Source organism: Triplophysa dalaica, chromosome 7 (assembly GCF_015846415.1).
Source record: "Triplophysa dalaica isolate WHDGS20190420 chromosome 7, ASM1584641v1, whole genome shotgun sequence".
Taxonomy (NCBI): Eukaryota; Metazoa; Chordata; class Actinopteri; order Cypriniformes; family Nemacheilidae; genus Triplophysa; species Triplophysa dalaica.
In genome coordinates this window covers 1,704,927-1,722,864 of record NC_079548.1, presented here as the reverse complement: position 1 = coordinate 1,722,864, position 17,938 = coordinate 1,704,927, and the positions used below count along the sequence as shown (strand labels likewise).

Below are 17,938 nucleotides of genomic sequence, written 5' to 3'. Positions count from 1 at the left end.
GCTAAAGTGTTTGGGAGAGAAGAGTGAAGTTTTCGCGAGCAGTCCTAACAGGCGGGGACTATATGTAGTGACGTAAATCCGTGGCGGTTCGTGAATCGGACTAGAAACGACTCGGTTGCGTGGTTCAGAGTTGACTCACTGTTTTCCAAGCCAATAACTTTGCAAATCATTCACCTTCAGATTTACAACTTGGCACACTGCTTACTTCAAACACGGCAACATTACACACTGTGTGAAGTGTGATTTTCATGAGCTATGTAGGCGTACTCTTTCAAAATATTTGTCATTTTCCTTGTATTGCAATTCTGTCAGTTAGTCATTTGGCTCTGTGTTCTGCTGGTTGGACAGATGATAATATTTTTTATTAAACAGAGAAAATCAGCATCTTATGCAAATGTACAGTACATGTTGTGCGTAATTAGTCAGACAAAGAATAAGGAAAATAAAAATCATTGCAGTATAGTACAGAATGAGTTATAACGGCCTATTTTAAGATGAAGAAAGTAGGTTTCATTTGAAGTTTACATTAATAAATAAGACCATATACCAGGGGTGGCGAACCCGCGGCTCGCGAGCCACATGCGGCTCTTTGACTGACTCTTTGCGGCTCTAAAATAATCTATCCACAAGTTGCTTCTTAATCACATTTTTTTTTAAATAATTTTAAACTGAAGTTAACTTAACAAAAATGTATACAAATTAATTTTGAAATAAAATAAATAAATAATTATTTTTTAAATAATTATTTTTGTACTCAAAGTCATGCGCTACTAGCGGCTAGCCTCATCGAGTGCGTACTGTAATTGTCAATTATCATGGCGGAGACAGGGAAATGTACAGCTAAGCGCAAATACGTAGATGAGCACAGAACATTTCAATCTGAATGGGAAGATCTATATTTTTTTGTTGAAAGAAACGGAAAACCCTTCTGCTTGATATGCCAGACTTCACTGTCGCATTTTAAGGCTTCAAATCTTGAGCGCCATTTCACCACACTCCATCCTACCGAGGGCCGGGAATTTCCCAAAGGCAGTGAACTTCGAATGCACAAGGTAAAAACTTTAAAACGTCAGTCGGAGAAGCAAACTCAGCTCTTTCGGAAATTTACCAAACATTCACAGACAGTCACATTAGCATCATATCAGCTGGCATGGAATATTGCGCGTGCTAAAAAGCCATACAGTGAAGGGGACTTCATTAAAAAGTGCCTCAATGATGTAATGGATGTTTTTTGTCCCGAAAACGAACATTTGAAACGTTTGATAGCGGACCTTCAATTGTCACGACACACTGTTGAACAAAGAATATCGGACATTAATAACGCTGTTGAAACGAATTTATATTCAGATCTTCAGAAGTGCATGTATTTCAGCATTGCTGTTGATGAATCCTGCGATGTTCAGGATAAACCACAGATGGCAATATTTGTTCGGTCCGTGTCAGAAGACTGCACGATTAAAGAAGAGCTCCTCGACATTATGCCACTGAAAGACAGGACTCGTGGCATCGATCTGAAAGAGACACTGATGACAGCTGTTGAGAAAGCCAATCTGCCGTTATCAAAACTAACCGCAATTGCCACGGATGGAGCGCCCTCTATGGTCGGATCTAAGAATGGCCTTGTAGGGTTGTGTAAAACTGATGACCGTTTTCCAGATTTTTGGAAGTTTCACTGTATTATTCACCAAGAAAACTTGGTGTCTAAAAAACTAAACTTAGACCACGTAACAAAACCTGTTCTGGAAATTGTCAATTTTATACGCACGCATGCTCTCAATCACAGACAGTTCCGAAATCTCATTGCTGAACTTGATGAAGATCTTCCATCTGATGTGATTCTGCACTGCTCTGTGAGATGGCTTTCAAGAGGCAATGTTCTTTCCCGTTTTTTTGAGCTTTTGAATCCAGTGAAGCTGTTTCTTGCGGAGAAAGAGAAGGACTATCCTGAGCTGCATGACCCCCAGTGGATATCGGATTTGGCATTTTTGGTCGACATGCTGCATTATCTGAATGGACTAAATGTGGATCTGCAAGGGAGGTTGAAAATGCTGCCTGACTTGGTGCAGAGTGTTTTCACATTCATCAACAAACTCAAGCTGTTCAAGACACATCTACAAAAGAGAGAGCTCACACATTTTCCCTCTTTGTTGAAGGCAAGTGAACAAGCAGCAGAGGTTGTAAAAGCGAGTGCTGAACGGTACGCAACACTCCTTGAAAATCTTGAGCAGAGTTTTGAAAACAGATTCTCTGACTTACGGCAAAAAAGACCTTACATTCCTCATCAACCCGTTCACTGCTGAAACAGATTGTTTGAAAGCCCCTTTAGTGGAAGATGAAGCAGCATCTCAGCTCGAAATGATTGAACTTTCTGAGGATGATAGACTTAAGTGTACTCTGAAGGAAGGAACCGTGGAGTTTTGGAAGGTGGTGCCAACTGAGAGGTATCCTAATGTCAAACAGGCAGCACTCAAGCTGTTGTCAATGTTTGGGTCGACTTACATCTGTGAATCACTTTATTCCACACTGAAACAAGTCAAATCAAAGCATCGCTCTGTTCTTACTGACAGACATGTGAAAGAGTTACTGCGAGTGGCAACAACTGAATACAAGCCAAACCTAAAAAGTATTGTGGAAATGAAAGACTGCCAGGTGTCACACTAATGTTAAAAACGGTAGTCTTATAAAGGCTTATTTGCGTAATTTTTGTGTAAAAGTTCTTGTTAATATTTTTTTCCATATATGTGGCTCTTTGCATTGATAAGGAATATTTTTTGGCTCATCATGCCAAACAGGTTCGCCACCCCTGCCATATACCATGTTTAAATCATCATTACTGTAAAAAATAAGTTGTTTTGGAATATAAGAATTTCCATTGACAAATAAGATAGAACATATAGAAAATCCTTCTGCATAAATGCGTACAAACAATTCCCGTATTTTCCTCCAAGACAGAAACAAATCAATGTATTTTCCACAGGATAAATCATCGTAAAGCATAACATACACCTAGGCCATGTAAAGATTTTGTAATATACAAAAATTAATCCCAAGCGCAAACTTTGTGATTTTCATAATCTACTGATAATGTTTATAAAAATGTCATTAACATTCACAATAGAAGAATCATGTCTTGAATTTTTTGAAGCCATGATACAAGTTCAGGCACTGTTTGTTCATTCAATGTTTAGCAACAAAAAACATCAAACATTTTCATCACTAATGTCATAGACTCGACACTTGACGTATCAAAAAACATTTGCTGGATTGCATTTGCACCATTTACATTTCAAGAAAACAAAGTTTGACTGCAGAGTGTTCGTCCAGTCCAAACACAGCATAGAGGGGTTGAGTGAATGTGGTGTGAACGCTGTGGATGAGACTCATTTTGGGATAGACGCTGTAGAAGGACAACACTCCTTCCATGTGATCGACATACACCCCTACTCTAGAACAACTCTGGACAGGTGGAAGAATGGTCTCCATGTTATTGTGAAAGAATGAATAATGGGATGGAGAACAGAACAAACTCCAGGACTGATCGTTACGCCCGACTGCACTCTCAAGACCATTTCCTTTTCTACTGATGCTCTTATATGCCACTGCTATATCAACACCTAATCGACCCTGTCCACTCCACTCCACCTCCCAGTAACAGCGTCCACTCACACCATCTCTACACATGACCTCAGTCCAGCTGTCAAATCTGTCTGGATGATATTGATACTGCCGGGTTGAAACAGTGTACGTTGCCACTCGGTGTCCTTCAGAAAGACTGACAAAATGATTCACTGTGTTTGGATCCAGTGTGAACTGACGGATATCTGATGAGAAGAACTCAATGTTACACATCATGCAGCAATGTCAACGTTAGCTGAAGTCCAATTATTAGACAATCAGCTGATCAAGTCAGTGTTAACACTTTCCTCTTTAAACCACTTTATTAGAACTGATCACACCAAACAAACACAAAATGTTCCCCTAATGTTGTTATTTGGTTCGTCCCAATGTGTGCAAACAGCATTTAAATACATGTTCATCAGAATTAATCATGCATTAAGTGCAACTTCTGTTAAACAATGAAACAAACTACCAAAACGATTTCTTGATTTAGAGAACATTGATCTGTATAATCAGCTTCAGGTCATTTATTAAGTAAAACAGTCTATTTTTCTTCTAACTTACATTGTAACAATTCCCTCCTGCTTCTGAGTTCAGGGGTCAGACCGATCTGCACATTTGTCGCTGTAAAAACCAACATACATGACAGCTGATGTAAAAAATTTACAGTAAAAATTGAATTCTACATCTACAGAATCTTCAATGATGCTCAACATCTGAAAATGAATAAACATCCATCAGTTTACCAGAAATCTTGTGTATCTCCTCTCCACAGAAACGCAGCAGTTTCTCTCTGAATTGAGACACAGATTTCACAACATCATCATTAAAAGAGACGTCAGAAGTGACACTGGTGTTTTCTGTTGAACCAGAGACAGAGAGACACTGGAAACTCTACAGACACACAGAAAGACAAGAGATGAAATACAAATACAGTAATACTGTTATATTTCTATCTGTTTGTGTTTTATTTACCTGGAGAAACTGAATGTGATCTTGTGTTTGTGAAAGCTTCTCCAGCTCAGTGTTTGTTCTCTTCAGATCTTCAATCTCCTGCTTCAGTCGCTCCACAAGTCCTTCAGCTCGACTCACTGCAGTCTTCTCCTGATCTCTGATCAGCTGTGTCACTTCAGAGCTTCTTTTCTCAATGGATGAGATCAGTTGAGCAAACATCATCTCACAGTCCTCCACTGCTGTCTGTGCACATCGCTGTTACACAAACACACAAATCTTACTGTGAGACACACTGAGACTTCTGTGATACTCAAACATCTCATCACATCCCACCTTATGAGACGTCACATTCTCTCTGAGCTTCTGAAGGTCTCTCTCTTTCTCCTGAATCTTCTGCCAGAGTTTAATTTGTGTTTCTTCCAACTGACTCTGAAACATCAACAACAATGACTTTATGAGGAAATTTACAAAAATTGGTTGTAGCTCACTAAAAATATATGTTGATGCATAGACAAACTAAAAACAAATTTAAAATGGAAATAAACATTCCTTTGGATTATGTTCGGGGTGTAATGATACGCTCAGTTTATGTTTTAAAACTGGGCTCACATTTCCATAGAAGTATATTACATTTTTTGGAACCAAATTAAGAATTTTTCTGATATGACATATCATGATACAAAGTTAAGAAGATATTTGTTTTATATTTCTATCCAAGGTAAAAGTTTGTCTAAACATTGTGATATTATTGTTGTCGTAACTTAATACCGCCTCCTAAGCTGATTGTGTCGTTTCCAGTCAATCGCAATATTTCAAACCACAATATATTGTTACACCCCAACATTATACACAAAAGAGAACTTCATTTGTATTTCAACATTATAATGTCTTTATTTCTCACCTGTTTCTCTGTGTTTGCTGCTGAAATTGATGCAGTGTCATGACTTCTGTGTTCATCCAAACACAACAAACAGATACATCTCTGACACTGAATACAGTAAATCTCCATCATTTTATGGTGTTGAGGGCAGATCATCTCCTGCAGTCGTCTGACGTCACACTCCACATCTGAAGTCACTTGGATTCTCGTCTTCTTCAGTCTGTCCACCATCTCAGCAACCATCACATTTTTCCCTAAAACAGGTCGTGGACGGAAGGTTTGTCTGCACTGAGGACAGCTGTAGATTCTCATCTGATCTTCTTGATTCCAGCAGTCTGTGATACATCTCATACAGTAAGTGTGTCCACAGGGAACAGTCACTGGATCCTTCAGTAGATCCAGACACACTGAACACATGAACTGATCCTGAGCCCATGAAATACTCGCTTCTGCCATTTCACACAGAGAGAGAGATCACTGCAGCTTCACAACACTTCTGTCTTTCTCTCTGAGCTGAAGTCAAATAAATCTTCCTCATCACATGTTTGACAAACAGGTTTTTCTCCTCATGATGTCATTTACTGTCAGACGTTTCTGTGTCAACCACACCGGTTCTTCTGCTTTTCATGACAGCTGTTAACATTGTTTGTGCAGGTTTTCTCGTCCACTTTTTTTGTCTTTCTAAGAGCTTTATTTTGAACAGAACAAGTCATAACTGATTTATCCTTATAAAAACAGCCACTGAACACAAAGCACATTACAATTTATTTTGGCGGCGGTTAAACTATCGTGTAGTTGTTCCCTCATGAAAACACAAACATGTATGAAGGTCGAGTTTATCACGAAACAGCTCAGACACATATGAAATATGTGAAGCTGTGCTGTGGAAAATAATAAATCATTGAACTTTCTGAAAGAGTTCTTGAGCAACAAATAATGTGGTTGGATCAGTTCTGACAACAGTTTGTATTCCTGTAATGACAGAAATGAAGTGAACATTGTGTGCATTGCTTAGATTATATAAGAAAAACAAATAATCAAAATTAATCAAAAACATAAACTCTTTATGTCTCATTCATCAGTCAAATTATAGTTAGGTTGATTAACATTAAATTAAAAAAGTAAACTAAACTTATATGATTTTCTTTTCTTACAAACATTAGTACTTGACACTCAGCATCAGGTCTCTATACTGCTTTACAATTTCATTCATGTAAGATTTTCACTATAACACATGATATTAATAGATGCTTTAAAAGGAGCATAAACTGTACAATCTCGTGACCAATACATTTCTCCGTAGCTTTAACATGAGAGAAAAATGCTATTTTCAGAATCTTGATATCACTTACTGCATAATGTTGGATGGCAGATATTGACAGAGTTTGAATGATCATCTAGTTCAAACATAGGATACAGAGGTTGAGTGTATGTGGTGTGAACTCTGTGGGTGAGACTCATCGTGTTGCTTGAGATGCTGTAGAAGGACAGAATTCCTGCACAGTGATCCACATACACTCCTACTTTAAAAATGCTTGGATTAAGAGAAACAAGCATCTCTGAATTATTATGAATGAACAATAGATTGGACAACAGAACAAACTCCAGGACTGATCATTACGTCCAGCTGCACACTCAAGACCGAGACCCTTCCTACAGATGCTCTTATATGCCACTGCTACATCAACACCATTCTTCCGTCTCCCACTCCACTCCACCTCCCAGTAACAGCGTCCACAAACACTCTCTGTGCACATGACCTCAGTCCAGGAGTCAAATCTGTCTGGATGATCTGGATACTGCTGTTGTGAATCAATGACTGCAGCCACTTGGTTGCCTTTAGACAGACTAATAAAATCACACACTGTGTTTGGATCCAGTGTGAACTGACGGAAATCTGAAGAAAAGAACATCACGCAGCACCAGAATGAATCATCCAAAAAAGAGTATTCATGTCATGATTTACTCACGCTCAAGTCGTTTCAAACCTGTATAAATGTATCTGTTCTTCTGAACACAAATAAAGATATTAGGAAAAATGTTAGCAACTGACTGTTGTCAGGAAGACGTGATGGGAGCCGTGAGGCGGGGCCGGTGGCGTGATTTAAAGTTTGAATCAGCGGTGCGCACACCGGTCCCGCATATCTCACAGAGGAGATTGGGAGCATAAGAGGACGAGCGACGGGACTGCTGATGAGAGAGGACCAGGCCTGGGTTTTAGTTGTGGGTTGTGTTTATGTATTGTGTTCTTCGCCGGCAGATGTCCGTAAGGGGCCGCCAGCAGTTTATGTGTGTGTGTTATTCGCCGGCAGGCGTCCGTGAGGGGCTGCCGGCTGTCTTTTTAGTTTGTTGTTATTTAATTAAATGTTTGCCAGTTCCCGTCTCCTTCCTTCCTTTTATTGAACCTTATTACACTGACATTTCTGGGACATTGTTGACTATCATAGTAGGAGAAATGAAAATGCTAGTCAAATATGCCCCAGAACTGTCTACATTCTTTAAAATATCTCATTTTGTGTTCAACAAAAAAAACTCAATATTTTTGTTGTATTGTGGTAGTCATTGAGTGAGTTTAAATGCACAGTCATACTCCGATAATGCTTAATAAGCTTCTAACGTGTTAGGTCATGTAATCGTATAAAATTGTATAAAAATAAGCAAATGTAAACACAAATATAAAGTCAGAATAATCCCTGTAAAAGACTCAAGCAAGGCAAGGCAAGGCAAGTTTATTTATATAGCACATTTCATACACAAGTGCAATTCAAAGTGCTTTACATAAAATGATTGACAGAAAGAAATAAGTCTTATCTTTAAAATGCAAATGATTTAAGATCACAAAAACTTTAGATTTTAAGAAACAATAAAACAGCAATAAAATTGATAAAAAATGTGATAAAAAGAATAAGAGCAAATAAAAATAAATTAGAAATAAAAGTGCAGTTGATGTAAAGCAGCACAGTGCTCAGGTTGTGAATGCACAGCTAAACAAGTGTGTTTTTAATCTGGATTTAAAAGAAGCTTCTGTTGGTGAATGTCTGATGTCTTCTGTAAGCAGATTCCAGCTACGGGGGCGTAATGACTAAACACTGACTCGCCCTGTTTTGAGTGAACCCTTGTTATCTCTAACTGACTTGATCCTGATGATCTGAGAAGTCTGATTGGTTTATATTCAATGAGCATATCTGAGATGTATTTAGGTCCTAGACCATTAAGTGATTTATAGACAACTAATAATACTTTGAAGTTGATTCTAAAAGTAACTGGTAACCAGTGTAAGGACCTGAGGATTGGAGTGATATGCTCAGATTTTTTGGTTCTGGTCAGAATCCTGGCAGCAGCGTTCTGTATGAGCTGCAGCTGTCTGATGGTCTTTTTGGGAAGACCTGTAAGGAGTCCATCACAGTAATCCACCCTGCTGGTGATGAAAGCATGGACTAGTTTCTCTAAATCTTGGCTTGAGAAAAAACATCTGATTCTGGCTATGTTTCTGAGATGGTAGTACGCTGATTTGCTTATTGCTTTGACATGACTGCTGAAACTAAGGTCAGACTCCAAAATGACCCCAAGCACTGCAGTGTTACTCACCTCACGAGAACGAGCGACACACGTTACATGCGACAAACACACAACTGTGTTGAACACTTGAAGCATGAATATGAATGACTTAAACTCATTCTTTCGCTCTCATTGGTCGATGTCTGCGAGTTAATGCACCAATAGAATGACGTCATACATCTTCAGGCATTTCACCTTACTGAAGCTAAATTTGCAGGACGAAATTATCCCTCATGAAAAAAGTTAATGTGCTAAATAAGACTGAATTCAAGTTTTTAATTTCATGTTCATATATGTATTTCAAATGTGTGTTAGTGTTTCTTGGCTCATTTGTAAACGTACAGCACAAGCGCTTTCTTAATAAAAAATAGTAGGTCAATTTAAAAAGCAGTGAAAGCGTTTTTTGAGCTGTATTCAAATTAAACTATATATGTTTACGTAAAAAAAATCTTAACATATTGATGAACAGTGATTATAACTGAAAATGTGAAGAACTAATAGTGACTACAACTTTAAAGAAGCTGTAATGTGACTTGTGTGTCAATGTGTGGTGCTGTGAGCAGCTGAGATTTAGTTTTGTGTCACCATACAAGTGTTAGTTTTGAGATTAAAGGTTTTTTATGGTTAACAATATAACTGAAATGGAAAAAAATCAGCAAAACTGCATCTTTTTCACTTATTTTTAGAACTTCTGCTGTAAAGCTGTGGGAAAGATGGATGAGGGTGGAAAATATCTATTCATTTGAATTATATTGTAATAATCAGGCGTTATCTGTGTTTAAAGCATTCAAGCAAACACAAAGAGCAGAATAAAAACATCGCAGACAGCTGGAAAAGCCATTTTAAAAAAAGCCATTTTATTGCAATTATAACCAGTCAGTTTATGACAAATCTCCAGACATCATCCATGAACTACAGAGAGAGAACAAATCATGAAGTTTTAAATGTGAGACGGTGAGAGAGACGTTCATCAACCATTGAACTATAACAGCAGATCTCTCTCACGTCTCCTCAGATGAGCAGAAACTGAGCACGAGTGACGAGAGCGAGGCATCAACCCCTCACATTGAGTCTTTGAGTTGTCAGTTTTGATGTCTGTGAGTGTTAAACGTCAGGATCCGAGAGGTGTATGATGTGTATGATGTACAACGTGTATAATATATAATGAGTATGATGTAAATGTTTAATGTGTAGAAAGTATATAATGTATATATGCAAAATGTGTATGATGAGTAATGTGTATAATGTAAAATGTGTATAATATATAACGTGTATGATATAAAATGTGTATAATCTATATAATGTAAAATGTGTTTGATGTGTGATGTGTATTATGTGTAATGTTCATAATATATAATGAGTATAATGCATAATGTTTTAATGTGTATAAAGTATATACTTTGTATATGTAAAATGTGTATGATTAATAATGTGTATAATGTAATATGTGTATGATGTAAACTGTGTATAATGTATATATGATGTATAATGTATGTGTAAGATGTTTAATGTGTATAATGTCTATAATGTAAAATGTGTATAATATATAATGTGTATAATATAAAATGTGTATAATGTAAACCATGTATGATGTTTAATGTGTATAATGTCTATAATTAAAATGTGTATGATGTGTGATGTATATAATGAGTATGATGTCAAATGTGTATAATGCGTATGATGTATAATGTAAAATGTGTATAATGTATAATGTATAGTGTAAATTGTACTTTCAATTGTAAATTGTAATATAATGTAAAGTGTACAATACTGAAGCTCAGTGTGTTTTGTTTGCCATAACAACCCAACTGTCAGTCTGATTTTGCATTATTTCTATACATCACAGACACTGATATTTAACATTCATTATCAGCTCTCTTTCCTGCACTTCAACTACATTCATCATACTTTTATTATTATTATTCATAACATTTTCAGATGATTTTAATTGGTTGAAAATAAAAAATACAGTTCGATCTTAGAGTACAAAATGGCTATTCTCAGAATCTCTTTGTCATTTATTCTGTTAGACGACGAGTCTGAATGCAGAGTTATCATCCATTCCAAACATAGGATACAGAGGTTGAGTGAATGTGGTGTGAACTCTGTGGATGAGACTCATCGTGTCGTTTGAGACGCTGTAGAAGGACAGAATTCCTGCACTGTGATCCACATACACTCCTACTCTAGAATAACTCGGTTGAAGAGAAACAATCATCTCTGAATTATTATGAATGAATGAACAATAGCTTGGAGAGCAGAACAAATTCCAGGACTGATCATTACGTCCAGCTGCACTCTCCAGACCGACTCCTTTTCTACTGATGCTCCTATAAGCCACTGCTACATCAACACCTAACCGACCCTGTCCACTCCACTCCACCTCCCAGTAACAGCGTTCACTCACACTCTCTGTGCACATCATGTTCATCCAGTGGTCAAATCTGTCTGGATGATCTGGATACTGCTGGAGGACGGTGATTGTAGCGATTCGGTTCTCTTCAGACAGACTGAGGTTACAATTCACTGTGTTTGGATCCAGTGTGAACGGACGGATATCTGATGAGAAAACATCAGGCAGCTGTGTCAATATTAACCATCTCTAACATTCATTTGGCTGAGATTTCTTTTGGAGGGGGGCTGATTTAATACATCAGCTAGAGTATTTTTACATCACTACATTAGCGATATTTACTAAGCTTCCACACATTTGGGTAAGATTGTTTATCAAACTTTGAATGTGCTGTGTAATGAGATGTCTTGTGTAAAATAGTAATTTCACTGGACTGTACGTCTACAGCACTCTATGATTTATCTGTCTAAGGAACTTACATTGTAGGAATTCCATCCTGCTTTGGGGTTCAGGCACCAGGATGCTTGTCACTATGGAAACCAAATGACATCTTCTGTTTAATGTATATGCAAGAAATAAAACCTACAGCTTTTGTATTCATTTTAAACTATAAAAACCAATGAATGAACATCCATCAGTTTACCGGAAATCTTATGGAATTCCTCACTCCAGAATTGCAGCAGTTTGTCTCTGAATTGAGCCACAGATTTCACAACAACATCATCAAAAGAGACGTCAGAAGTGACACTGAGGTTTTGTGGTGATCCAGAGACAGAGAGACACTGGAAACTCTACAGACAGACAGAAACATAAGAGATGAAATCAGAGCCAGAATCAGAATTTGGAATTTGTTGTAATTTCAGGATTGTTTGTTGTAGTTACAAAAAAAAGTACTTAGACATAACATACCATACAGTATATACTGCACACAAGATATAAAAGAGAAAGTCAAAACAATAATCTATATTATACGCAGATCAAAATAAGGACACTTCTTAACTGTACCTGGAGAAACTGAATGTGATCTTGTGTTTGTGAAATCTTTTCCATCTCAGCTTTTGTTCTCTTCAGATCATCAATCTCCTGCTGAAGCTTCTGAAGATCTCTCTCTCTCCTCTGAATGACATATGTAGATAATAGTGAAAGATGTTTTAACCGCATAACTCACTAAAGTTTCATGATGATAATGGAGAAAATATAACCATAGATTCAAGATGAAAAGAGAACGAAAAGAGACATTTAAGAGTTTGATTTCTCACCCGTTTCTCTTTGTTTGCTGCTGAAATTGATGCAGTGTCATGATTTCTGTGTTCATCCAAACACAACATACAGATACATCTCTGACACTGAATACAGTAAATCTCCATCACTTTATGGTGTTGAGGACAGATCATCTCCTGCGGTTGTCCGGCCTTAAATTTCTCCACCATTTTAACAACCATCACGTTTCGGGCTAAAACAGGTCTTGGACTGAAGGTTTGTCTGCACTGAGGACACCTGCAGATTCTCATCTGATCTTCTTGATTCCAGCAGTCTGTGATACATCTCATACAGTAAGTGTGTCCACAGGGAAGCATCACTGGATCATTGAGTAGAATCCGACACAGTGAACACTTGAACTCATCCTCTGAAAAACTCGCAGCTGCCATTTCCCTGCATACACACAGACACCACACACTGTTTTAGTAGTGTTTTTAAAAAGCTTAATAAAGTTGATACGTTGCTTATACTATATAATTTGTAGTAAACATATGTACACATGACATGGCTGTTCACAAGTTTAGAGCCCCATACCCATTTTTATAATACATTTATTACACGGCTCATTTGAATGCTTAATTCTGATTGGCCAGTCGCAACATTCCAAGGGTTGTTAATTTCATATAACAACTGCTCAAAACTAATAGCACCCTGTAACCCGGATGCTGCAAACGTTTTGAGAGGGGCAGTTTAATATTACAAAAGAATTATAAATATTTATTTTAAAAACATATATGTCATTATATTTACGAATGATTAAACCAGTGTGCCCGTTCGCGACGTTTGAAGCTGAATGTCGTTTCTTACTTTAAAACTGAAACTAAATGGCTTTTCTGCAAGGTCTGTGTTCGGTAAAAACGAGATAATAAAACATTTCAAATTCACATTTTATGTCCAGATATTTCATATCTTACAAGTAGCCGTGTAATAAGAATGTACAAGATAATGTACGAGCAGCCGGCTGTTATCGCGAAATAAGCACCGACAGTGTGATCAGGACCCTGATGTGAAGCGGAACACCAGGTTGTACATTATTTCTTACACATTTTACAACAGTACTCTAACAACTCTTCAAAGACATGGAATAATACAACACTGAGAATCACGTAGGGATGACAATAAATTGAACTAAGTTTTGTTTGATCAAGTGGATTTTTTTCAAAACGTTTATTAAATAAAACGTTAGTTTGGCACAGTATTGTATGCACAATTAACTTCAAACTTTGGCATACATCTTCACATCAAAAGGTTCAAAAAAAAATTAAGTGACACCAATCTCTTCAGTGGTCGGTCTACAGTTTCACTTTAGTTTAGGTCTTATTGGCTTAATGCCTAAACCACATGTCAGCAGTCTGAGTGCAGCTATGACACGTCAGAGGGGATCTGGCCCTCCCGGTTGAGCCTGGTTTCTCCCGAGGTTTTTATCTCCATTAATCAATCATTGGAGTTTGGGTTCCTCGCCACAGCAGGGCAGTGTTGGCCTGCTCACGGGGAGACTGCATTCATTCATTCATTTATTTATTTAGAAATTAAATATCATTTATTATAATGATTTGTATAAATACCATGCAATGTGCTGTGTTTTAACTTCTGTGTTTTTCCTGTTTGCCCCTGTAAAGCTGCTTTGAAACAATACACATTGTGAAAAGCGCTATATAAATAAACGTGAATTGAATTGAATTGAATCAAATAGTCGGTGACTCGTTCGCGACGCATTTTTCCAGGCGCGTCGTCGCCGAATCGAGATGAAAATAGTTCAACTATCAACTAACTGTGCATTTGACTAAACTACACGGCGCGGAAAACGTTTTCAGAGAGGTTTTGTAAAATATACTGTTTATGAATGGATTGCAAAAGTTATATTGATCTCCGCATTGATAAACTGTGCGAAACCAAAAGTAAAGCAAATCACAAACAGACGGAATATGACAGAAAAACACAAATCTAAAGTCAGAATAAAATCACTGCAAAAACACAAAACAGTTAAATACTCGCCTGTCTAAATCTCTTCGACGACAAACGTTATGTGATGTTACTTCGATCAACTCCCCTGCTCCCGAGATCGTGAATGAGTATCGTGTTAACGGGTCTGTGCAGTGGTGAGGACCCGCATGCCTCCCTCCTCAAACACATTCACTTGTCTGTGACGTACTTCACAGCTTGTCTTAATGAACAACAGACAAACAGACGAAATCTTTATGACTTTATTCTTTAAATACTGGTGGAAGTACATATGAGAAACACTTTCATTATTCTGTTTCATGCACAAATTTGGTCGATTATCAAATTGAACCGTGTTGCCTTGCATGTCTAGCAACATTTGTGTATACATAACATAATTTTTTTTTCCTGTTTGCCCCTGTAAAGCTGCTTTGAAACAATACATATTGTGAAAAGTGCTATATAAATAAACTTGAATTGAATAAAATAAACGTTTTTAAATGTTTAGAGGAAATGGAAGACAGGTGTGAGGAATGAGCATTCCTGTTGTTGACTGTGAAGTGTGCATCGCTAAAGGAAATATGTCCGTTTGAAATCAAGTAAAAAAATTACATGTAAGAGACCTTTATGTGTTTTGTGATTGTGTACTATTGAAAAAATCAATTATATGTGTTAAAGTAAATTAAATGTGAGCAAGAAGAATGGAAATAGACATTGCTTATTGGTTGCACCTGTCAAACTACATTGCCTGCCAACGCTGGTGTGACTGACTGTTAGTCACAGAGCCTCGGATAGTTTCAAACATTTCTCTGAAGCTCATTTATTTCAGAGTATTTCAAAAGCATGTGCTGTACAGATGGTGAAATAACTGCATGTTTTTACATTTAAACGGGTTTGCACCCAGCAAGCAATAGCCGTCATTTCAGCGTCTCGGTTAAGATCATTTATAGTCCGGTGTCCGGCTGTGACTAACCAACTTCTAACCAAATAACCTTGAATTTGGTTAAATGTCGTCTTTGCCTAAACAACTTGTATGATATTCCACCATGTACACGAAACCAACAGTGTTGAAGGAGTATGGTTTCATTTATTTGACCTGTTTTGTGAGTAGTCAATTCAGACCGGCTATTTGAAGCCCGGGTAAGTCAAGACTGGTTCATTGTCGTTCTTTGACCAGTCAAGACAGAGATTTTTGATATCTCATCATGTTCAATATACATAATATCATCAATATGAAGTATCATTTCATTACATGGTCGATCTGTAGTCACGATTTAACTCTGAATTGGATGGGCTAAGTGCAGTCTGCTTTAAGTCCACCCGGCGAAATCAAGACAATTTATAGTCTAATTTAAACAGTTTGTTTTTAGCCCTGATCCAGACCTGTAATGAATGTAGACAAAAAGTGTTAGAATTGTTTGTTATTACATGTAGTCATTTAGCAGACGCTGTTATAGGCAAACAATGGAAGCAATTGGGTCAAACATTACGACAACAAAAAGCATAAGAGCCATAAAAACATCTCTCACAAAGCCTACTACAGTGTACAGAGCCAAGTTTAGTTTATCTACGCATGCTTTTTTGTTTTTATAGATATTGTAGAAAAGATATAGAAATCAGAAATGATCGGTCAGATGCTGACGGAAGCGATGTGTTTTCAGCTGATTCTTAAAGATGGCAACAGACACTTGTGTTATGACACGAGTAAACATTGCAAAACATTATATTTGTTGTCACATAAAATTCATACACATTTTACGAAATTATTTTTCTTTCATTTTAACAAATTAAATAAAATGCAAATGTTTTTTAATGAAAGCTTTCCTGTAGCTCAGCGGTAAGAGCATTGGGTTAACAACGCAAGGTTGTTGGTTCGATCCCAGGGGATTGCACATACCCATGTATAAATGTATAGGTTACTGCAATGTAAGTCGCTTTGGATAAAAGCGCCTGCCAAATCCATAAATGTAAATACAATACAACTGTAGCCCTAATGAGACTTCTGGCAATGCGAGACTTGAAACTTAGCTATCGCCGTTGCGTCGTTTGAAATGAAGAGAGAGTATTTCGAGTTTGAGAATATCTGACAAACAGCAAACGTGAAAGGATGTTTCTACTGTTGTATAGAAGCTATCTGTGTTTTCGTTTTGATATGTGTTCATTATTTGTCAACTGTAGGCTTATTTGTTATCATTTGTGTAGGAACCCTGAGATTTTTAACAGTGGATAGCCATGTTGTGGTTAGCTTAAAAATGTTACAAGTGTTTCCATGTGCCTTGATTATCTGAATTCAACATGTGCAGCCTATGAGTGGTGTCCAGATGAAGCCTCATGAAGCTTTGAAGCCTTTCAGCTTAGTTGTTTACAAATGGATTCATTCCTCGAGGCTTCATTTGCTCAAAATACCTTCTGGTGGTCAAATAGTGTAAACAAGCAGATACATTACAGATGTGCCCTGATGTGGTCTGTGAAGCACCGTATTTTGCGACAGTTAAGGCTCTGATATAACGGTGGAGAAAAAAACTATTTCCACATAGACTAATCTCTTTATATGAATACAATGTGTATTTTCTGTTGGTAAATAATGATTAAATAACGTAACTGTGTAATAAACATATTGGCTTAAAATAAAAGGGATTATTAAATGTATGCAAATCAATTGTTTTGGTCATAATAGGCAGAGGGCAGTGAACGTGCTTTCGTAACTTGGTTTAGTCCTGTGTCGCATTTGCATAGCGCGAGTTCTGTCACACCAGGCACGCAAGATAAAAAGAATGTTAACTTATAATGGATTAAAGCTTTCCATTATCAAGATACCGTTATAGCTAACGATTTGGTCAGAAACAAGGGCAGCCAAAATAGCAAGTTATAACTAAAACAAAAGATATGTAATCTGTCGAGACATCAGAACCAGCCACAAGTTACATGTGGTGCCAGATATGACTGTTCTCGACGGGTCTTGACTCGTGGCCATTCATTGACAGCCTGAACCTTGCACCTCCGAAAAGGACAGAGAACATTTTTTTATCGCAACTTTATAATTCGGCCTCAGATTGTAAATGTGAACAACCACATGGTATATAATACATCTTGCGATACAACAACAGATACAATTGGCTGGGCTCAATTCAACCTAAATTGAAGTGCGGGTGCAGCTTCCTTTTCAAGTGAAATAAGATTAAATCTTTCATCAACTTTACCTGAAATATGTTAATATGTTAATCAACAGTTAAGTGATTCATTTCTCACCCGTTTCTCTGTGTTTGCTGCTGAAATTGATGCAGTGTCATGATTTCTATGTTCATCCAAACACAACATACAGATACATCTCTGACACTGAATACAGTAAATCTCCATCACTTTATCATGTTGAG

At 37.3% G+C, this 17,938-nt stretch overlaps 2 protein-coding genes across 2 annotated transcripts in view; both read right to left on the bottom strand.

Moving 5' to 3' along the window:
• Positions 1–17,938, bottom strand: part of LOC130425913 (zinc finger protein 91-like) — a 235,520-nt gene that overhangs the window by 52,426 nt on the left and 165,156 nt on the right. The window lies entirely within an intron of this gene.
• On the bottom strand, positions 2,455–5,970 carry LOC130425936 (tripartite motif-containing protein 16-like). Its single transcript, XM_056752393.1, has 6 exons — positions 5,474–5,970; positions 4,906–5,001; positions 4,594–4,827; positions 4,365–4,512; positions 4,183–4,242; positions 2,455–3,821 (listed from the first exon to the last, which is right to left on the bottom strand). Exons 1-6 carry the CDS (start codon positions 5,906–5,908, stop codon positions 3,280–3,282), a joined length of 1,515 nt encoding a protein of 504 aa, XP_056608371.1. The 5' UTR covers positions 5,909–5,970; the 3' UTR covers positions 2,455–3,279.

Excerpts from the sequence above, each read along its gene's own strand:
- LOC130425936 (XM_056752393.1), bottom strand. The coding sequence starts at position 5,908 with ATGGCAGAAGCGAGTATTTCATGGGCTCAGGATCAGTTCATGTGTTCA. Across the intron at positions 4,828-4,905 it reads AGAATGTGACGTCTCATAAG|CGATGTGCACAGACAGCAGT; the intron begins GTGGGATGTGAT and ends TTTGTGTAACAG. Across the intron at positions 4,513-4,593 it reads ATCACATTCAGTTTCTCCAG|AGTTTCCAGTGTCTCTCTGT; the intron begins GTAAATAAAACA and ends GTGTGTCTGTAG.